Source organism: Conger conger, chromosome 2 (genome assembly GCF_963514075.1).
Source record: "Conger conger chromosome 2, fConCon1.1, whole genome shotgun sequence".
Taxonomy (NCBI): Eukaryota; Metazoa; Chordata; class Actinopteri; order Anguilliformes; family Congridae; genus Conger; species Conger conger.
The window spans coordinates 24,510,615-24,533,900 of NC_083761.1; the positions used below are offsets into that span (position 1 = coordinate 24,510,615).

Sequence of the window (23,286 nt, forward strand, 5' to 3'; positions counted from 1 at the left end):
CTTGGGCGACTGTGGGGCTCCTGGTGTCCTCACTTCCTGTTTGAACCTAGCAGTGCTCTCCCGTTTATTTATTTTCTCTGTACTCCACTCCAATTTGAGATTTGTAATTCAAGTACACATTGTCACATTTTAATAAAGGGCATTTTTATACATTTTGGATTCACCATGTAGAAAATGGGGGGACTATGTATAAACGCACCCCGCTGTAATTTCTACCCGGTGAAACCAAAATGTATTAAAATAACCTTTTATAAAATCAGAGAATGTGCACTTGTGCATGTTACTTGTGTGATTCCGAATCTATAATTGTGGCAAATCAAAGGCAAATCAAGACATAGGGGGTCTTTGTCCCAAACATTAGGGAGGACTTCTCTTATAATGTTGAAGTTGAATTTAATTTTAAACTGCACGATTCACTTGGCCATTTCCTTAAAACGTGATCCTGAAATAATGAAGACTCCATGTACGCATTCTGAAACTTTCTGTGTGCGCTCCTGGAAATTGTACTGTGGAAAATTTGTGCCTTGTGTAATCTGACGCTGGGCTGAGGACATTCATAACATGTATTTACAATTAAAATTACAACAGGGGAATTATTTTGAATGCTTTACTGTGTTGTTATTGCTGTTACTGTGTGTTATCACTGTGTTATTATATGGTTATTGGCATCCTAGTTTATAAAGTAAACTGTCTGAGATGAAGCATTTACTGTTGCATTTCTATGTTGTTATTATCATACGGAAAAAGCTTTGGAGTAAGACAATCTTTATATGTTTTCAACCATATTTCTATGGTCCTCTTTTTCAGAGCAAGTTGGGCAAGAAATCCTGGCCAACCTGCACGGTGACCGAGAGAAGATCCAGAGGGCGAGAGAGCGGGTGAGTGTTCCTCTCCCCGGCCACTGTCAGTTGTGTCTGGTCGTGTGTGTGTGTTTTTGGGAGAGGCATGCGGTTGTGTGTGTGTGTGTGTGTGTGTGTTTGGAGGAGGAAGAAATGGAAGCAGGTCGTGTGTGTGTGTTTGAGAGAAGAATGTGGTTGTGTACGGTTGTGTGTGTGTGTGTGTGTCTTTGAATGTTTGGGGGAGGCTGGGATATAAGCAGGCCGTGTATGTGTGTATGTTTGGGAGAGGCATGTGGTTGTGTACGGTCATGCGTGTGTTTGAGAGAAGCAAGTGGTCGTGTACGGTTGTGTGTGTGTGTGTGTGTGTGTGTGTGTGTGTGTGTGTGTGTGTGTGTGTGTGTTTGTGTGTGTGTTGGAAAGAAGCATGCGGTTGTGTACTCTCGTGTCTGCATGTTTGGGAGAGGCAGAGACAGAGTCGGGGTATGTGTGTAAAGAGGATATAGGATATAGGATATGGGATATAGGATATGGGATATGTAGCTGGAGGCAGTGTGGAGTCCTCCACCCCCCCCGGGTCTGAGAGCTGGAGGCAGAGTCAGTGTGAATCACACTCTCAGCCTCCTCCTGCCACAGCGGGGATCTCTGTGTGTGTGTGTGTGTGTGTGTGTGTGTGTGTGTGTGTGTGTGTGTGTGCGTGTGTGTGTGTGTGTGCGTGTGTGTGTGTGTGTGTGTGTGTGTGTGTGTCTGTGTCTGTGTGTGTGTGTCTGTCTGCGTGTCTGTTTATGTGTGTATGTATGTGTGTGCATGCATGCATGTGTGTGTGTGTGTGTTTGTCTGCATGTGTGTTTGTGTCTGTCTGTGTGTGAGTATTTGTGAGTGTGTGGGTGATTGTTTGCTTGAATGGACCTCAATTTTAGGTGTATTCAAAGAAACATTTGCCTGTGTGTGTGTGTGTGTGTGTGTGTGTGTTTGTTTGTGAGAGAGAGACAGAATGACCGTGCCTTTAGTTATGAGTGACAGTGTGTCTCTGTGTTTGAGTGAGTGTGTATTTGTGCTTGAGAGAAAGCGAGTGAGTGAATTGGAATATCATTGTGTCAGTCACCGGCAGCACTGCCGACTAAGGTCAACTCGACCGACGGTCGTAATCTACGGTTACGTCTGGTCATCTGGAATCGATTATAAAGACAACAACAGCCGCGATATTGGTCGCAGCGGGGCAATGAGCGAGGGGGAGGGCGTGGTAGGACACGCCGTCGGCCAATGGGGGCGCTCGGAAGAGGCACGGGCGGCTCCCCGGAAATCGAACTCGCCGCGGCCGTCTCCGCGGTTCGCTGGCAGTGGCCGTTCCCCCGTACCCCGCCCGCTGTCGGGGGCCGTCTCAAACGGCTCTTTGTGAAGGACACTTAAAGATCACAACGTGTCAGCGGGCGGCGAGACCCGTTTCAAAGGAAATAAAACATCTCCTTTCAAAGGTGCGCGGTCTGCAGAGATCTCCGGTCTCCTGCGAGCCTCCGGCCCCCGCGGAACCTCTCCGGTTAAAAAGGCGGGAAAAGGAGATGTGAAGCCTCGCCGCATGAAGCTCTAAACTGTCTACTTCTCTTTTTTTATTCTTTTTTTTTCGTTTTTGTTCGCCAAAAAAGTAAACAGGAGTCAGGGGAGGGGCATTTAATTTATCGAACGTGACTTGCGGTTGATTAAACGGAGCCTGAGGGTCAGGCAGTTGTTGAAGCTGAAGCAGCTCACCGAGTGCGGAGCTGTAGGGTCACCTGGACACACACACATACGCAGGGGTCTGAAGCTACGTTATAGCTATTTAGCTGACATTACATTAGTTATTTTGCTAACACGTTTATCCAAAGGCACTTGCAGTTGATTCGACTAAGCAGCGGACAAACCTCCTGGAGGTTAAGGGCCTTGCTCAAGGGCAGCTGTGCGAATCTTATCGTGGCTACACCGGGGCCTGAACCACCTAGTCACGTACCTTAGCCACTAGGTTACAGGCCGCCCGATTTAGCTTGGTCCCATTAGCGCTTGTGCGGGCGTAAACTCACACACACACTCGTGTGCTCTCAAAAAAACAGAAACAAGGAAAGCGCACAAAAGCCATGCCGCGCAATTAACGTTTTGAAGACGGTTTAAGGTACCCGTTCGTGCAAATCGAAGACGACACATTGAAGCTAAGCGTCGGAGTTTCTGTTCTCCGGATTCCCTCAGAAGATCATTCTTCTTCTTCCATTCTGATGTCTGCAGGTGTTGTTTGCTTCCGTACAGAGCGATGCTGTCCCAAGTGCCCCCTTACAAATCCTTTATCGCACACTCTTCACTCTCTGCAGGATGTGAACATTTCGAACAAAGCGCCGATGCGTAATTTACCGAAATAAATTTGAAAAGCACAAAAGGTAAATTGCCCAGCCCAAGGCAGTTAAGTTAAATACACAATATGGACTTGATTTATTAAGACCTTTAGCATAGCATTTTAGCACGCAAAACTAATAACACGACCAATGAATGGTATAAACAAACGCCATGACCAACCATTGATCCTGTTATTGTTTGGTCTGTGCTAAAAGGTTTTGCACAAACTAAAGGTCTTAGTGAATGTTTTAACATCAGTTTATTGGTATTTCTGTGTACATGTTTGGACCATCAAAACCAATGTGTCTTCATGGAGAATGATGTCTTGTTGAATAAAACACATTTCCCTGCTTTGCTTCACACATTAACAGTAAATATTACTTAATAGTCCAGTTCAAGCTATTCTGGGTAATCCAAAGCCTCAACTACTGTCTTGCTTGATATTCAAGGCAGCTTGAAAGTCAGACCAGTATAAACTTCTAGCCACCTCTCAGTAAACAGCTCTGAAATGCACACCCAAGCATTCTTTATTTTACCCGTTCACAGTTGTTTTAATTTTTTAGTCGACAGATCTTATTTGTCTAATATGCGTTGACAGTCGCGGGTAAGTCTTACAGTCTGTGCATTAGCATACAGTATGCTAGCTGCACCACATCCGCGCTGGTAATGAAGCCATGGAGGAACCTGGTTGCTGTGAGCTGTACTCATCCGCGAGTTATGGAGGTGGGTGGGGGAGCATTATCCATATTGCATGTTCAGCTGGACATGTTCAGCTGGACATGGCTTAAGCTCTTCACCCAAGGCGAAACGACGGTCATTATTCCATAGCAGGAATCTCTTCAGACTGTCAGCGAAAGCCGTGAAATCTTACACTCGCACAGTAGCTTCCCCTGTACAGCCTGCATATGTGGCAATTCAGTGTGCATGCAGACTTCAGTTCTGGAGGAAATAGCTTTTTTTTGGGGAGGGGGGGGGGGGGTGGCAAACGGAAACAAGATGACATTTTGCCCTTTCTATGGCTCCAGCCGTCCCGGGCTCTGATGATTTGTGTGGGTTTTGGGAAAAGCCTGAGAAATCTCCCGGGACAAATCTACGCCGGCGTCAGGAGGCTCCGGGGGCTGGCGTCGGAGCCGAGAGTGCCTGACTCCGCCCCGAACCCACATCTGCTCCGAGGATTTTTTATCTCTTTTCCCATCGGATATTTGGGGTCGCGCAACCCCCTGCGGTGGGTGATCATCCGGGATCTATTATCCACGAGCCCCCGTGCGTCAAAACCGAAACTGCCCTGAGAACTTTGTGGCCGTCCGACCATGTGCGGTATCAGGGAAGGCAGAGGGCCTTCCCCCTGCGTGTCGGAGAGCGAGGAACAAGAGAGAGGGATCAAAGCACCGAGAGTCACATCGAGGGACTGTTTTATTGAAGTTGATTAGACTAATCAGGAGATGGGGACAATATCGACCCTGAAGCAATGCGGGGTTAAGGGCCTTGCTCAAGGGCCCAAAGGCTGTGTGGATATTATCGTGACTACACCAGGGGTTGAACCCCACCTGCCTTTCCGGGTCCCAGTCACGGACATTAGCCACTAGGCTAGAGGCCGCCCTGTGACCTAGGGCCCTGTAACGTAGGGCCCTGTAACCTAGGGCCCTGGACGGGGAGAAAAGAACAGCCGGTCCTTTAATCCCCGGGGGTGCGCTGTTCCCGGGATCCGCCGCTCCCCCTCCGACCCCCGCGGCGACGTCGCCACTGTTGGTGTCGTTAGCCGTCGGCGAGCCGCTGCCCCGCCCTGGTTCCCTCCCCTCCTCGCTTTTTCACAGATAAACACGAGTTTTGGTTTCGCGTGAATATGTATGAGCGCGAAAGCTCATTTGAACTTTCCTTTTGTTTCCAAAGCTGAGAGAGACAGACGCCAACTTGGGGAAGAGTTCCAGGATTCTGACAGGAATGCTGAGAAGGTAAGAACAAGGTAGGGCCCTGTCTCCCGCTGTCTCTCTTTCGTGTTCCGCGGTGGCTCTCCGCGCCTTGTTTTAGCACGCACACGCACGCGTGCTGTCGACGCGCTCATCAGATATTCGCACGCACAAGCACGTGTATGTAAGCGTGTATATACCAAAGACGGACATTTACATACCGATTGTACAAGTACGCATGAAACAGTCACATACTGTACGCACATGCATACCTCATCACACACACACACACACACACACACGCTCACGCACGCTCACACACACACACACACACACACACACACACACACATCCTTCTGAAGAACCTAACTAATGACAAACAGAATATTCTCTGATAATAAACATATTGTCCACGTCATTCTGCTACCTGTTCAATGTTCTTACCTGTATGTGCATTATATTAGCCTCATTTTATGAGTGATTTGTTATTTTTTCTACGCTTGGATTTGCGACCAAAAGATGAATATGAGACAAAAGTACGAGCAATTCCCTTTTATTCCGTGGAATAAAACATATTTACATCCATAGGTTTTACCATTTTAATGACTTTTAATTAACAGCTGTTCTTGTGTCGAGTCCCCACATTTTCAGATGTGCAAAACTAACCTCCTGAGACAAAGGAGAAAAAAGTTGTATTTCACTTTTTTTGGTAAAACATAATACAAGTGTCATAAATGACAATGCAGTGAAAATATGAAATATATATATATCTTTTTTCACATTTATTTTTAATAGAATGTTGCTTAAAAATACCGTACATAACTCAGAGAAGCCAAAATGTAGTGTCCGCGTGTGAGGACACCGGGTCTCAGGAGGTTAAAGTTAGCGGATGACAGACAGGTATTTCCTCAGGTGTTTCCTTTTGCATGGGTAGTTCACAGTGAATGTCAAGTCTTAGTTTTTGCCTGTGTTTTCATCTGTGGAGATTGCATTTGGCGTTAGAAGGCATTTGGCTGACGCTCTTATCTAGAATGAAGTATAACAAAGTACATACCCATAACCAGGGACAAGTGCGCTGAAAGAACCTCGAGGGAATTATAGTTTCAAGTGCTTTTAAGACTGAAAATTCACCAAAAAATACACAGACAAGTCGGTACAGTTCTGGAACAAAGTTTTATGGACAGATGCGACCAAAAGTATGGAGATGTGAAGCATGGAGGAGGTAGTGCCATTGCTTGGGCTTGTATGACTGCTTCTGGAACAGTCTCTTACTCATTATTATTGATGAAGTAATGGAGGATGGCAATAGTTGGGTTAAAGGTATAATAGATCATCTAATTACTTGCCTAGTCAGTTACCTGATTTAAATCCAGCCTAGCATACAATTCACTAGGCTAAAGACTGAAGACAGGACCAAAACAAAGATCAATTGAAGGCCGCTGCAGTGAAGCCTGGAAAGGCATTTCCAAACATGCATACCATGCGTTTGGTGGTGTTAATGGGTTGAAAACTTGATACAGTTATTGCATTTAAGGGCTATGCAACCAAATATTAGGCTTTATTGCTTTGAATTACTTTTAAGTTCACCCGTTTACTTAATTTGTACAGCTGAAAATTTGGGAACTCAACACAGAAATAGCCGTTTCTGCAAAATGATCAAATATAATGCATATAAACACCAGGACATAAAAGCTGATCTGTACATTAGTGTCAAATATTTATTTTTTTAAGTATATTGTAATTTAGTATATTGCAAAAATAACAATTGTACGGTAAGTCTACTGTTACCATATTTATGTTGGGCATTGTGCTGTATATATGTGTGGGTGTGTGTGAGTGCGTGCGGACCCAAGTTCATATTTGTGCATGTTTTCGTATACAAGTGAATTCACATTTAAGTTTTCCATGAAACTGAATGATTCTCAGACTAGATACACGCAGCTATGGAACTCAGGAAAGCCCCCCCCCCCCCCCCCGGTCTCTACTATCTTTGACAATATACAGTCTCTGCCTTCTCTTTGCCGTACCGACCCAGGAACGCACAGAGCGCCCGTTTCTGCGTGTTTCACGCACGGCGACCGCGAGCGCTTTCCTCCCCGGGCCGGTCGTAACCGCTCCGCCCTTCCCACAATGCCTCGGAACAGAAAGAAAAATCACCACGGGAGGCTTCAGAAAAAGGAATCGCAAGGGAGGGAGAAAAAAAAAAACAAAACAAGATTCAGTTAAACGTCTGTCACATCTCCATTTTATAAACTGCCAGGGCGTCGGTCCCTGAACCGTGACGCTACGTTTCTGATTAAGAGTAATATGTAAATGACACTGGCTAAATTTAAAATCCAGCCGGGGGAAGGAAGTGGCAATTGAAATGGATGCTTCAGCGCCTGTAGACAATCAGGAGGGGCCCAAGCCTCGCGGTAGACCGGCGGTGACGCCGAGTGTAACCGATATTCTGCATATGTCTCCATTTTGTCAAATCTCATTAGAGGGTCTGCCTGCCTGGTGTCATTGGAGCTGTCCAGAAATCATTCATCATTTTTTCCCCCTTTAGTTTAAAGTAAATAAGAAGCAGTTATTTGAATAATATCATATTAATGTTAAAGTTCAGCTGTCACTAAATGGGAAGACTTAATCACACGTAGCATTTAGAAATGTACTGCCAGCGCGAGGCTCCGCTCGGCTTTCAGGGTAGCAGATTCAAATAAGGATTTATGAGTTTTCTAAACCGATGCGTTTCGCCGCGTTTCTGCTTGGCGGAGTCCGCTCTCCCCCGGTATGAAAGCAGAGACAGGCTTTTTAAAATAAAATAAAGCATTTCTTAATATCGAGTTTGTATTGGCTCTCAAAAGTCATTTATAACCAGTGAGCGCAAAGAAAACAAATTCACGTCCCACTGTCCTTTGTTTAGATTTTCCTCAATACTGACAGTTTGTACATTCATTATATTGCGTCTGTGGGCTTGAGACGTTTGATTAATACTGTTTTGTGTGTGTGCGTGTGTATGTGTGCACACACGCACATACTGTATGTTGTTTCTCTGTGTTTTTTGGGTACTTTTTTTTTTGTTCTAGATTCATGGTTACCCCCGGTGTATGAAAATGTTATTCGAAGATAAGGAGTGGGTGGGCCATGCAGTTTTTCTTGTAGAGCAGTGATTTCTGATGATTTCAGCAGTTAAGTTTTCTTGTGGAAGGTTTCGCACGCATATTCCTGGTTGACGCTCCTCTTTCTAAAGTCACTACAGTTACATTTATAATCCTTGCGAGTCTGGCAGAAAACCAAGTTTATTTTACAGTCGGAGAACATCAAGAACAGGAAGTAGCGGAGATATGTTTATGATTTTTTTATTGCAGAGCTCGATTTTGTGCTGTAGGGGGGAAAATGCAAAGTAAAACAACAGACTTTGCTTTTTTTTTTTTTTTTTTTTTTTTTGGGGGGGTTTTTTGTAGTCCCAGAGAAATTATCTTCTTGCTCTCAATTTTTTCAGGCAAAGGTCTGACTAACAGTGTGTGAGTTCTGTTGTTGCCTGAGCTGTTGTCTTGGTCATTGGGTGGGATGTCTGAGTTACTCCATATGGCTAGAGCTTTCAGTTCTGACATATTTTGATACATATTTGTCCTCATCCACACATTACTTTTACTTGAAGACAGGTAATATTTTTACACTATTTTTCCATGAATTTAGCCTTGTCAGACTTCTCTTTGTGTAATCATAGTGTGCTGGTTATAGACTTGATACGGAGCAGCGTCTTTCTTACGAGGCTGCACGAATGTAGAAACAGAAAAGGGTATTTTTAAAAATCCTGAAACGTGGAGCGTGAAGAGTATTGAAATCCAAGTCGGGTTTTTTAGTAGTTTTTTTTATGTTCCGGGGAACGAAAGCTCCGGTGACACTGTCTATTATTTTTACCTTTTTATATCCCAGCATGCAACACGGCACAGGGCATTTCAAGCCGCTCAGTGCTCCAGTTAGACTGACACCTGCTTCTGCTTAGAATAAATTATTCATTTCAGCATCACAAGCCCTAAGGGCTTAGATTATATTGTCACGGCTTCGCTGATCTCATTAACTTTTAATGCTGTGATTAGAAAAGCAAACACATCAGTGGTACTTTTTTTTAAAGGATTATGTCATTTATAGAATAAAATTGGTTCTCAACAATTAAAACATCAGCATTAATAAGTCATTACAGAATGAACCTTATTTTCCCATTTTAAACCGAGGTCTTAAAAGGTAGCTAAGGATTTTCCCCATTAAACGTTTAGAATACCGTTGAAGTGTAGTTCGGTGCTATAAATTAACAATACGCAGCATGTCTAATTATAGCTGGAAGTGAGAGCAGAACAAAAAAACAAATGAAGAATTGTTTTGAAAATGAGACAGAAATTGTTGGCTTGTGCAGTGATGAATTATTTATCCATTTCTTTTCACATAGTTGTGTGGTGGTGCTCAATAACCTAAGTCTAAATCAGGGGACATTGGTGTCGTAAAAACCTAGTCTAGCTCACGCAGTCCACAGGAGGAGGTTTCAAGAAAAGTTCTGGAGGGGTTCTGTAGAGTTTCTGTGAGTAGTTCTGGAGGGGTGCTGAGGATTTTCCGTGAGTAGTCCTGGAGGGGTTCTAAAGAGGTTCTATGAGTAGTTCCGGAGTGGTTTTGAGGAGGTTCTGGGAGTAGTTCTGGAGGGGTTCTGACACAATTCTTGGAAGAGTTCTGGAGTGGTTTTGAGGAGGTTCTGGGAGCAGTTCTGGAGGGGTTCTGACATGATTCTTGGAGGAGTTGTGGAGTGGGTTTGAAGTTCTGGGAGCAGTTCTGGAGGGGTTCTGACATGATTCTTGGAGCAGTTCTGGAGGGGTTCTGAGGTGGTTCCGGGTAGCAGTCACAATTCATCCCCCACGTCTCAGAGAGGTGAAGGACAGGGCTGGAGCCTGCACGCCGTCGTGGGGCCCATCCCCGTGCCGATGACAGGTCACACTCGACGCCTCTTTCAATCGGACCATTGTGTAAGCGGAGCGTACTGTCAAGTGTGTGTGTCTTTGTTAACCGTGCCAAGGGTCTTTGTTTATGGAGGGAGGAGATGCACCCAGAGGAGCTGAGCTACATTCATAGCCACGGATGTTCCCCCAGCATGCAGGAGTGAGGGGTCAATGCAGAGCCTGTGTAGGAGTCTCCATCCTGACAGTGTGATGCACAACACACTCCCCCCGTCTCCTTCTGTCTGTGTTACACAGGGGAATATGCGCCACACACATACATAAACACACGCACGCGCTAACGGAAACGCTCTCACACACACACATACAAACGCGTTCACGCACGCGAACACACACACACACACACACACACACACACACGCAGGCAGGCGCACGTATGTGCACACAGACATGCATACACACTCACTGAGCACTTTATTAGGAACAACCCTACACCGACTTATTTATGCGATTATCGAATCAGCCAATCGTGTGGCAGCAGTACAATGCCAAACTCATGCAGATACGGGTCAGGAGCTTCAGTTAATGTTCACATCAACCATCAGAATGGGGGAACAAATGTGATCTCTGTGATTTTGACCATGGCAGGGTTGTTGGTGCCAGATGGCCTGGTTTGAGTATTTCTGTAACTGCTGATCTCCCAGGATTTTCACGCACAACAGTCTCTAGAGTTTACTTGCAAATGGTGCGAAAAAAACGAAACATCCTGTGCGCGGGCAGAAACATGTTGTTAATGAGAGAGGTCAGAGGAGAAGGGCCAGACTGGTCGAAGGTGAGAGTAACGCAAATAACCACACATTACAACAGTGGTATGCAGAAGAGCATCTCTTAACATGCAACATGTCAAACCTCGAAGTGAATAGGCTGCAGCAGCAGAAGACTTAATAAGTCTAAAAAATATCTCTAATAAATACCTATTAAAGTGCTCACTGTGTGTATACACAGGTACACACCCACATGCACACACACACACAAGCTCATGCACACACATACATGCGCGCACACACGACACATGCAAATACAGGTGCTGGAGATTAGTGTTAGCAAATTATAATAATAACAGTAATAAGGAGAATATGAATAATAACAATGTTATTGTTATAATATTGATATTATTGTTTTTGTAATGTTGCTTATTCTTGAGTGCTGGAGGTAGCATAACTGAGAGGTTTGATCTGCAGTCACCCGACAGATCAAAAGTCAAGCCGTTCTCTGGGTCTCTCTTGAAACAGGTCTGAATCCAGGTCAGACCAGCTCTCTGTCAGGCCCAATTAATGGCCTGGAGGGACTGCAGAAGCTGTCTTTCTAGATTCAGAGTCGATCCACACCACTGATCTAGTGCGGCTCAGATCCAGCACAGCACTCATCCACGGCACTAATCGAACTGAGTGCTGATCTGCAACACAAGCCTAGCACAGCGCTATGTATATACCACTGATCTACAGCACAAGCCTAGCACAGCGCTATGTATATATCACTGATCTACAGCACAAGCCTAGCACAGCGCTATGTATATACCACTGATCTACAGCATATGCCTAACACAGTGCTACGTATATATCACTAATCTCCTACATATGCCTAACACAGCACTACATATCACTAATCCGCAGCATAAGCTTAACCCAGCGCTACGTATATATCAGTGATCTACAGCACATGCCTAACAAAGTGCTATGTATATAGCACTGATGTACAGCACTATATAGCACTAATCTACAGCACAAGCCTAACACAACACTAGGAGGAGCGGATGTCCCGCTGAATTGCATTTCCGGTGTACTGCTAAATGCTGAGCATCAATTTCATCATAGACAGCAGCAGCAACAACAACTTCATCCAATCACAGCATGATATAGCACTGATCTATAGCGCAGCATGATATAGCACTGATCTATAGCACAGCATGATATAGCACTGATCTATAGCACAGCATGATATAGCACTGATCTATAGCACAGCATGATATATCACTGATCTATAGCACAGCATGATATATCACTGATCTATAGCACAGCATGATATATCACTGATCTATAGCACAGCACGATATAGCACTGATCTATAGCACACGCCTAACACAGCCCTGATTCAGCATGGCACTGATCTGCACTACAGAGCCTTCATCTTCTACTGATGGTGCGCCACAGTTATCCAAAGGCCAACAATAGAACAGGACTTCTTCTTTGTCTGCAAAGCAGTGCGCGTCGCCTTCACGGAGGGGGAAGATGTCGGGATATTGTCTAGACGGCACGTCTGCGCTGAAAGCCTTGTATACAAATACATCAGCAACAAACACGCACCTCGGACTTGTTGTGTAATATTTTCTGTTACACCTGCAACAGTGCAGGTTATGAATTCTCCAAGGTGCATACCAGTTGTTGTTATTGGTCACAGTGTACGTAAAAGAGAAAGAGAAAGTCACTTTTTATGTTGGCAGCACTCTCTGCTGTGAGTAGCGGGTAGTGCCTCAGCAGGGGCGATGCACTGGTTTTTGGATCATTTCGGAAGTGGGAGGCGGAAGGGGGAGGGGGGGTGGTTGGCATGGGGGGCCTCGCCGTCACATTAATCAGACATTCCCAAACGGAGCCATTCCCAAACCGAGTCGGGAGGAACAGATCAAAGAGCCCGACCCAAAGACATCCGTCCTGAAGATCTCCAAATTTACACTTTCCAAGTACTGCCTTTTTTTTTTTCTATTTTTTCACTTTTTTTTTTTTTTTTTTTTTCTTTTGCCTCCCAAGCCTGGAATATTAAATATATGATATGTAGGTCATATAATTAATGAAATGCAGAGGCTGAGGGTACGGCTGCCGAGGGATGCAAATCGAAGGAGTCTTGGGGGCCTTCTTGAAGTCTGTTGTGAAGCCTAACAAAAAGATTTAATATTATTTTTAATTGGAGCTGAAAGATAGAACAAATTATCGTTCGGTCTGTTTTTTTAGTCTTTTATTTATTTAGCTTTCTTTCCTCCCCATCTTTGGGCTGCTGGGGAAGGCCTTGGGAGGGGGGTCGGGGGGATGCGTTGGGGGGGGCGGGGGGCAAGGTTTGGAGGCCACCGCCACAATCTCTCGTGTACACAGAGATTGTGAAAAACGCACCCTGTTTCATAACTGGCAAAGCCTTTTGGCTACAAGTGCCATTACTGTACATTAACTAGGTGTAATAGCGCTTAATTATTAAACATGTAAAAATCCCACATGTAAATAAGATGGGGGGACTCCCCCTCGGCCCATTACTGTTAACAGTAAGGACCGAGTCCCATAGCAATTAAGTGCAATGTATGTACTAGAACCTTCCGCCACAGTCCGCGGTGACAGTGCAAGGACTGTTATTTGCAGTCTCATTATATTCGGGTCCTGCTGTAGCCTACCAACCGCGGCACAGCAGAAGCAAACATAAGCGCAGGACAGCAGTGCCAAGATGAAATTTCCCTTTCATCAAGAAGTTGCAGAACAGCAAGAGGAGCCGGCGTTTGCCTCCCATTTGAATATCGCTTTGAGCCCCCACTTTATTTTTAGGTTCGGCTACCACGGCGCCCGTCGACCCCTCTAAACTTTTCTTCCTTTTCGTCCATCCTTGAAATACATATCACGTCTAAGCGACTTAATTAGGTGAGATTTGAATGATGTAGTTTAGTTTTGTGTTTGCGAGCGCCTTTATAAAGGCCCACGCACATCAGCATTCTCTTCTTGGTTTTGGTGTCTAAAACGCCCACAGAACGATTGCAAAGAGCAGTGACGTAGGTTTTGTGAAAAGTCCCTAACCCTGCTACCAGCCCCCTCTCCTGTGGTCAGCTCTCTGTGTTAACCGTCAGCAACGTCTGATCGTGATGCTAAGACATACGTCATGTCAAGCGGGAAATCGTTTTACAAACAGCTCGGAAAAATAGCAGTATAATTTCTACATGCATAAAATATGCATACTTCTACCTAAATTGCAATGGTTTTACTTGGATCAGCATGAAACACAAATCGAAAGCTCCAGGACAATAGGAAAGAAAAAAGTTCAAATCCACGTGGTAATTAAATGTCAGGCTCACAATTTTGCTTATGATATCAATGCCTTTTTCTTTTTATTTGTTCCCATGACCCTTGAGCTGTCACGGTCATTTAAGGTCTGAGCGACCGTCGTTTAGTTTTTATGGAGACTGGGTTTTTACGGTTATGCGTTCACATTTCACGTGAGGTCAACGTTGGCTCACAGAAGCAGGCGCTAAAACCTCCTGTGTCTGGTGGAGTATTTCTTTAATATATGACATACGGCGCATATGTAGTGCTGTTCGGTGTTGAGAACAGCAGAAAGTTCTCTGGTTATGAGGTTATGGTCAATTCTCAGGTCCACTTTTAGCCCTTTGGTAGCAAACCTGATTCATTGCGAATTTGAATGTAATAATTTCCAAATTCCATGTTAACAGACTTTTCTTTTTTGTTTTTTCTTGTCCTTTTTTTCTTTTGGAACTGTGAAGGAATCTGACCAAACCGATCCGTGCTCCTCTCAGTTCCCTTGATAACCTGCAGTAACCAAGGGGTTAAAGAAATGCGTCGCCCCCCACTCTTACCGGTATCCACTGCCGTTCCTCTGTTGAACTTTATTAGGTGCGCGTAAGAGAAGTTGAAATAGGCCGAACCAGGCGAGCAGTGTGCTGCGTTAAACCCTCTCCCCCCGGACCCGGGGTCCAGTCCCGCAGGGTTCAGCGCCAGTGGGCTCTGATCTTTCCCCCTGTTGCCGTGGATAATTCCTTGTACTACATTTGTACTCTTTCCCCATCTATGAATTTATTCAGCATCTCTGATATCCTTTAGTTCATTTTCCTTTGAGACAGCCAATCTCCGCTATCAGCCTCTCTGTGAATTTTTCTTTACATGTTCTTGGCAAACGAAACGTCTCTAACCGTAAAACGTGAAAAGCATCTAGCATTCCATCGTCTTGGCAACCAGAACTGCCTGTCTTTAAATTATATTTTTATTCTCGTTTTTTTTCTTTTTCTGTACATTATTGTATCATACAGTAATGAACAGACGTCCTAGTGTTTTGTTTTTTTGTTGTTTGTTTTTTTTTTTGGCTCCACGCCAGATGAGAATGTTCTGTTAAGATGAACAGACCGTTGTTGATCTCGGGGTACCGTAGGTCCGAATTCTCGGCAGAAACAAACAAGTTATTGAGGAGTTATGGAAGCGAAATGAAGAGGCGCTACAATCCGCGTGAAATCAGCACTGTCTGCATGCTACAGCGGTGCAAGGAACGAGCGACTTTTCACAAGCTGGCTAGGAAACTCCAGCATTCTTTAAACAATGAGATCATGGTACCTTGTATTGACTCTTTAGGTGCCATTTTGTTCCTGCATTTTGACTCTTCACTGCCTGATGTTGCTCATGCCCCACTGTATTATCTATGGCGGTAATTGTATTATCTTCTCAGTGGTGTCCTCTGTTTTAATATCTATGGTTATACGCCTTATCTGCGGCGTTCGCTGTGACGATCTCTCATCCGATTCTCTCATTAGCTGACCCTTTTAGTTTCTGTCACTGTCGTTTTCATTTTTCTTTTCCGTACTCAAGGAATTCGCGTGAATGTAATCGCGGCGGGGGGGGGGACCAAAAAAATAAAAAATAGCGAAACCTCAAAAAGAGTGGAAGGTTATTTATTTATTAACCCAGCCCCGCTGGAGGAGATGAAAGGTCCGGAGTTGTGTCTCTCCGGTGGGGGGGCTGGCGTCCTTCGAGAGGGGAGCCGCGGAAGTGACAGGATGTTCCACAGCCCGGCTGGCGCATTCTCTTTAGAGGCTCATTACATATAGCAGCCCGCCTCAGAAATAATGGCGTTTATCCCTACGATGACACTTAAGCCGCCGATGTTTCTCCGACTCTTATTAGTGTATGTTGAAGGGACGTTTTGAGGAAAGGGGCGAGCAAGAGACGGAGAGAGGAAAAGAGAGGATGCTTTCCTGGGAAGGGGCCGTTGTTGTGATGGGCGCCGCGGTGCATTGTGGTCTGCGATTAACAGCACTTTCCTCATCACGTTTCAAAGCCAGGCTGCTGCACTGTCGTGTGCTCTGTGTACCATTCTGTATGGGTTAAATCAGTTTGAAACCGATTAACCAACCAATTAATCACAGATTTATCTTCTTTTATGATTCAATCACCGATTTAATGGTTTGAAAGAAATTTCTATCACCATGTGGAAGGACCCAGGCAAAGAACAGTACTGTATGAAATTAGCTCCTTTGTGTGTGTGTGTGCTTGCATGTATGTGAGAGTATGCTGTTGCGCATGTATGCATTTGTACAAACTGTGTTATCCCCTGTTGTTATCTGTGTTCTCTCTGTGTTGGTGCGTAATCGATAACATCAACGTCAGAAACTGTAACTGATATGGACAGATAACACGGGTACAATATCAGTCTCCTCCATGTTGTGCAGTTAGAGCGGCGAGACCCGTGTGTCAGCCTCTCTGCGGCGGTTCCTCTCCCTATACCATATGACACTGAAGTGACGGTTTATTTACGGCTGTAGGCGCGAGGTGAGTTTGTACAGGACGATCACAGGGCCCTCGATCTCGTCATTTAAGATCTGTGGCGCCTCTCGCCTTGAAGAGGCTAAAAACACCTCTCCGGGCTCATGCACTTTTGATGTGGCGTCGAGCGACTGTCAACCCAGTCGCAGCCAGCGCTGTTCCCGGCAGGGGGAAGATTGCTTTCGTCCTGAAAAGTTCAGCCGGGGAGCGCCAACGTACGCGGCGCTATATCCGCGAGGCCTTTCCCGCCGAGACGGCCCCCAGGAGACCGCGGCAGCGTCCCGTCCCCGTTGCGAAAAACGGGCGCGCGGATCCCTCGGCCCCCGGACGGAGTGTTCCGGAAAAAAAAACCGAGGCGGGGGGAAAGTTTAACGATTCACGTTCGTGGGACTCCTAGGCTTCCGCGAAGAAACGCGCGGGTCTTCGACGCCGCGGAGAGAGGGGGGGGCCCTGGGTGTTCTGCGGAAATGAAAGATAAACACGGCGTAACGGTGTAAACGGCGAGGAGTCGAATGAAAGAGGGGCGTCCTGCCGAACGTGTCGGGGAGTTTCCTTTCCTCTCCTCTCCTGTCCTCTCCTCTGCGAGGCTGTTGAGAGGGTTGAAAGCTCCAGTGTGAGTTGTTTGTAGGAAAGATCTCCCTTTGTGCTCTGGAAGGGCCTGTGGGGAGCGGGAGGCTGCTCTCGGGCGACCGTCTGAGCGCGGTAATGAGCCGTCCGCGTACCGTGCTGTGCCGTGCCCAGCTTCCCCCCTGCTCGGGATGCGTTCTGAAAGCCCTTTAAACGCGTTACAGGAGCTCCTTGGCTGAAGCCGTTTAACCACACACAGTAATAAGAGCTCCTTTGCTGAAGCTGTGAAAACATAATAGGAGCCCTTTGGGCTGATGCCCAAAAGCATGCCACTGTGAGCTAGGACGGTCAATAGCTGAATGCCGCTGCAATGCTGTGACAGTAGTTACCAGGCGATGAAGCTGTTACAACAGCTAACAGGCGCTTCTTTGCTGAAGCTGTTTACATTATTGGCATTTGGCAGACGCCCTTATCCAGAGCGACATACAGTTGATTAGACTAAGCAGGAGACAATCCTCCCCTGGGGCAATGCAAGGTTAAGGGCTTTGCTCAAGGGCCCAATGGCTGTGCGGATCTTATTGTGGCCACACCGGGATTAGAACCACCGACCTTGCCTGTCCCAGTCATTTACCTTAACCACTACGCGACAGGCCACCCTATATGATTAAACACATACTGTAAGAGAAGTTCCTATTTGACTGAAGCTGGTTAAGCACATACAGTAAGAGAAGTTCCTCTTTGGCTGAAGCTGGTTAAGCACATAATAAAATCTCTTTGGCAGAAGCTGTGTAAACACATACAGTAAGAGAAGTTCCTCTTTGGCTGAAGCTGGTTAAGCACATACAGTAAGAGAAGTTCCTCTTTGGCTGAAGCTGGTTAAGCACATAATTAAATCTCTTTGGCAGAAGCTGGTTAAACACATACAGGAGCATGGTTAAAACACATTTGGCCAAAGCCATGTTACTCTCAGCCAGGACACTCAATCTGGATGCCACTGCAGTAGTTAGCAAGTCCCGACGCTGTTCCAATACTTCTTTGCTGAAGCTGTTAAAAGGCATAACAGAAGCTCATTTGGCCAAAGCTGTTTAAACATACAGCGGTGAGGTATTAGGTCCTCAGCTGAAGCTGTTGAAACACATGACAGGTTCCTTGACTGAAGCCTGAAGCACGCCACTATGAGCCAGGACACTCACTACCTGGATACTGTAACTACTGTTACGTTCCAGTAGTTAACAGCCGATAAACCTATTAAATTTCTGGACGGTATCTTTGCCGAAACTGTGAAAACAGCAGGCTGAAGCAGTATAAACGGAAAACAGGAGCTTTGATTGCCCTAAAACAGTTTTAAACAGGGTTCAGCTTTCCTCGGCCTTGCTGAGGGCAGCTATACGAGGGCAGCCTGTAGCGTAGTGGTTAAGGTACATGACTGGGACTGGGACCGGGACATGACTGGGACCCGCAAGGTCGGTGGTTCGATCCTCGGTGCAGCCACAATAAGATTGAGCAAGGCCCTTAACCCTGCATTGCTCCAGGGGAGGATTGTCTCCTGCTTAGTCTAATCAACTGTACGTCGCTCTGGATAAGAGTGTCTGCCAAATGCCATTAATATAATGTAATGTCACGGTAAAGCACGCCACACGCTCACTGGCGACTCACAGGGAGGTATCGGTGACGCCTTAGCCACTGTGGGCTCCACAGCTTTCCTCTCATCCGGGTGGAGTGACCGCCAGACGTGGGTCGAATTAATACTATCTGCAGATTTCGGAAAATGCCTGGTTGTGGGGAATGAGTCAGACGAAGATGACGAAGTACGAAGTCTGGCCTTTGCTACGAATGCTAGTTATTATTGGGGAGCTATATAGCCTGTAGTGTCCTGGCTCATAGTGGCATGCTTTGTGAGAACTCAATTTGTGCAACAATGAAATTGAGTGTTGAAATACGCTTGCAACAAAAGATTACATTCTTTAGAGTACAGAAAACATACAAGAGTGGATTATTATGTGTCTAGGTATGTGTACCACAGTATGTCACATTTATTTTACATTATTTTTCAATGTGATACTAATGTTTCATCTTAAACCTCCATAAGAGGAAAATGTATTTGCTTTATAATGGACCAAAATCATTGTACTCATTTTCAGAGTAGTTTTGGATAATGTTTTGAGCCCCTAGATATTTTAAGACCCTATGCTGATGAACAGACTGATTTGGACAGACATGGAGACACAAGGGACAGCAGGGTAGACTGCTCATATTTTACTTCATAGATCTTTATTAGTTCTGTGTATCACCCTCAGACATTGCACACTTGTGGTCAAGGAGTGCCTACTTCATTTCAGTCTCATTCAAGTCTCTGTGATGCTCACCTCTGGAGTTATAAAGCCTCACAGTAGAACACTGCAAAATGGGCAAGGGTTGCCAGATTGCAAATCTGAGGAAAGGGTCATGTACATATTTGGTTGGCCACTGTGACATCACCGATTGCGTGAACCAATTGTGTTGTTTATTGATGACTTGTCATGACAAAGGTCTTTATTTAGTTATTCTGATTTTGTTTGAGTGCCAGTGCTTTTATTCGCATTACCCGCTGTCTGTCTCTCTCTGTACACCGAATGCCTTGCAGAGAAGCAGTGGGTTTAACTCTGCTGGAAATCAAAGTTCTGACACCGCTTTATGTCAGGAGCTGATTTTAAAACCGTTACGGTGCTGTGTGCAAGTTGGCTACCTACAGCACGTGTAGGTCATTGAGTTGATGAGGATAGACTTCATGACTAACCTCAGCTATACTGTACATATGCATCAGGAATGGAGGCTGTGGGGGGTTTGAAATATTTGATATTTACTTACATTCTTCTTTTTAGTGAAACTGTTGTGGACATTGATGCAGAACCGACTGCTCTTTGTATCTTGAAATCTTAGATTAACTTCATCGGCAATTACATTTTAGCCGCTGTTTAAAACAGTAGTACCTGGCATCTTATTTGAATATTCATTGACTTTTGTACAGTATGTTTGACTTGTTAATTGTTTGGGTCGGTTCTGTTCTGTAGACTTCCCCACAGGCATAAGTGCACCTTTGGTTTCGTTCTGTACCTACCCTGTTCAGATAACCGTTCTGTATTCCGTCTGTTTCTCTCTTCTTCTGTATTTTAGCTATTGCTAAATATGACCTCTTTGTGCAGTTGGCACTTCATAATAACTGATATTTCTGGACTAAACATGAGGTGGATTTATTTAAAGCTTAGCTTCCTATCCCTAAACCGCTCCTGAGGGCCTGCTTGCGCGTTGTTTTTCTTCCAGTCGAGATCTGAGGCTCATTTGAGCTATTCGATGAACTCTGAACTGGATTTTACATACTGTAAACTTAACTAGCCTCTGTTGAATTGTATTTATTTGTTACAGATGCGGTCATTGGAAGTGTGCTTGTTCAAACAGGATAAGGGTAATGGTGTTTTTGTTGCTCATTAGTTCTGTTCGTGTGGGGCACTTAAACAAATCGGTGATACAGACAGGTGTTCGGCTTCATTGATTAAGAGTAATTAGTCCTTCAGTGGGGCCTAGAACAATTAATTGGACAACTAATTAAATGGAATTGAGACAGCTGGCCCAAAAGGCAAGGATATTAACAAAAACAAAATAAATATTATTACAAACACACCTCTTGGTGCACGTGCCTTTCATTAAGAGCAGGTTAACAGAGATGGCGAATGAAGATCAGCATTCCATTAACAGCTCAGTCAAAGATAATTAACCGTACTGCGTGTCTCTATCACCAGGGATAAGGGGGAAAAACTGGGTCAGAACTCAGGACCTTCAACTAGAAGAATGTTGGTTCTACATCCAAAAACCCCAAGGGGCTGGTTCTCCTGCCGAACCCTTGTGTCGGGTTCTTTAACTAATTTACTGCACTGGTGCTTAAAACTGCCGTCGAAATTGATGACAGAAGCTCCTTCTGTGGCTTCATTGTAAGTATAGTGAAAGTAATGTGTGGCATTGTTAACATTGTAAGAGCTACAGTATTTGAACAATTACTAGTATTCTGAGAGTAATATGTAGCATTCTTGGTATTGTGGGTAATGGATAGCATTATTAGCCTTGGAAGAATAGTGCCTAGCTCTGTGAGTTATGAGTAGCATTTTGAAAAAATGTAACTCGAAAAAAAATTCATCTGCTCAGAAAATAGAGTTTATTTGCTTTGTTTTAGATACTTAATGAAATTCATTAAACCTTTTAAATAACAATGCGATAATGGCAATCGCTTACAGTTTTCCAAAGACTGCTCGCAACGCTCAAGAAGTCAAGAGCTGTTTTTAAAGCAAGCTGTGCTTTGTAGCAAACAAGACGAAAAAAAATTCAAATCCTTCCCACCCCCCACACACATCTCGTTTAAAAAATGTTTTAGCTGCATCTGTTCTGCGTTGCTGCTCTGATCTGTCTGGTTCATTGTAAGAGCTTGAAATATTTACGAGTTCAGTTCTGTTTTTTCTTCTTCTTCTTGTTTAATCTCATATCTTTTCTCTCACCAGTTCCTCTGTCTGTTTTTCTTGTGCGCGGCCGCACGGTGTATAATGTGTGTCGCCGCCACCGTTGGGGTGGGGGGGGGGGGTGGTGTTGGGCTTGATGCTTTGCCCTCATCTTCCAAGTAGCTTAAAAGGAATCCCTTTATCACCACTCATTCCCGACAAGAAATGTGAAGAGGTTTTAACATTCTCGGAGCAGAAGCCGAAGTTTTTTCACGAGCGAGGGTCCTGGAAGCTCCGCTGTCAGACTCGCTGTTGCTCTCGAGTGTTTTGAAGAGCGAGGCCCTTGGGGGCCCTCTCACGAACACTGTCACGTTGTTTGTGCAACAGCCAGCAGACCCGAACCCAAACAGCGCACTGCTGAAGTTTACAGAGTATGCTTCACCCGTCGAACTGTTTGTCAACAGGCCGAGGCACAAAAAGATCCACGTGTCTCCGAATATTGTTTGTGGCGGTGCGTAGTCTCGCTGTTGGAGATTTACGCGTCGTGCGCTGGTACCGCCGCTGTGCCCGCTGGGATGCGGTTGGGTTCTGGCTTTGTGTTCGTCCCCCTAAGAAATATGCTGAACAGGCAGAAACGCAGCCTAACTGGGCCATGGGTTTTAACCTAACCCTTCTGGAAGGTAAGTCGAACCAATGCTGGGCACTGTAGTAAGAACCTTCCCATGCTGTTGGATAGGATTCGAATTTAGGCAGGCTGGGCCTGCCTAAATACAGTTTGGAGTTGCACTCCAAGAAACCAACAAAGTGTGGTTCTGTGTTGGGGCAGTTCTCCGAAAGGAGGGGTTAAGTGCTGTTCTGTGTTGGGGCAGGTGTGGGTGAGCAGGGGGCAAGTGTGTTTCTGTGTTGGGGCAGCTCTGGGTTAGTAGTGGTAAGTGTGGTTCTGTGTTGGGGCAGTTCTGGGTTAGTAGGGGTAAGTGTGAGTCTGTGTTGGGGCAGTTCTAGGTGAGTGGAGGTAAGTGTGGTTCTAATGTTATGGCAGCTCGGGGTGAGTAGGGGTCAGACCCTGGTCAAATATATCATTTTTTGGGATTAAAATACTTTTCTGTGTTCGATTGATCTTGCCTGGTGCAATTGAGCCAACCAAGAGAAGATATGGCACTTTTTGAGAGTATTTCATAGGTTCCAATACACCAGATAAGCTCAGTAAACCCTAGAAACGTATTTTAATCCAAAAGCATACAGTATTTGACCCAGGTCTGGTAGGGGTAAGAGTGGCCATCAAAAATGTCAGCTCTTTGTCAAAGATAAGAGGCGGCAGGTGCCAGGCAGGTGCCAGGCAATCGCACCTCGCCAGTGTGTTGGGCGAGTGTCCAAGGTTGACACACCGGGCGAATTCTTTTGTGTGGGCCCATCGTGTCCGTCTGACGACTGAGAGAGTGTTTCTCGCGTTCTCTGTGCTCGCTTAGCCTGGCCTTGATTTGCGACCGCACCGAGATGAGGGCCATTGTGCGGTCGGGGGAGGGAAGCCTTGGGAGCACGAGTTTGGTTTGTGTGCTCTTCAGCGCTTCGCCCTTTTGTTCCAGAGCTTCGCCCTTTTGTTTCAGAGGGAAAGACGAGCTCTCGCTCCGGTAACGACGGCCGCTGAAATCGGG

The 23,286-nt window shown here is 45.4% G+C and overlaps 1 protein-coding gene across 4 annotated transcripts in view; it reads left to right on the plus strand.

Moving 5' to 3' along the window:
• Positions 1 to 23,286, plus strand: part of vti1a (vesicle transport through interaction with t-SNAREs 1A) — a 187,844-nt gene that overhangs the window by 111,570 nt on the left and 52,988 nt on the right. For 2 of the 4 annotated variants that reach the window (XM_061227389.1, XM_061227398.1), the window contains 2 exons: positions 808 to 878; positions 5,085 to 5,146. In XM_061227389.1, coding sequence (XP_061083373.1) covers positions 808 to 878; positions 5,085 to 5,146 — 133 coding nt within the window. Of the gene's footprint in view, positions 1 to 807; positions 879 to 5,084; positions 5,158 to 23,286 lie in introns of all 4 variants that reach the window. The other 2 variants (XM_061227405.1, XM_061227413.1) reach the window with 1 other exon arrangement.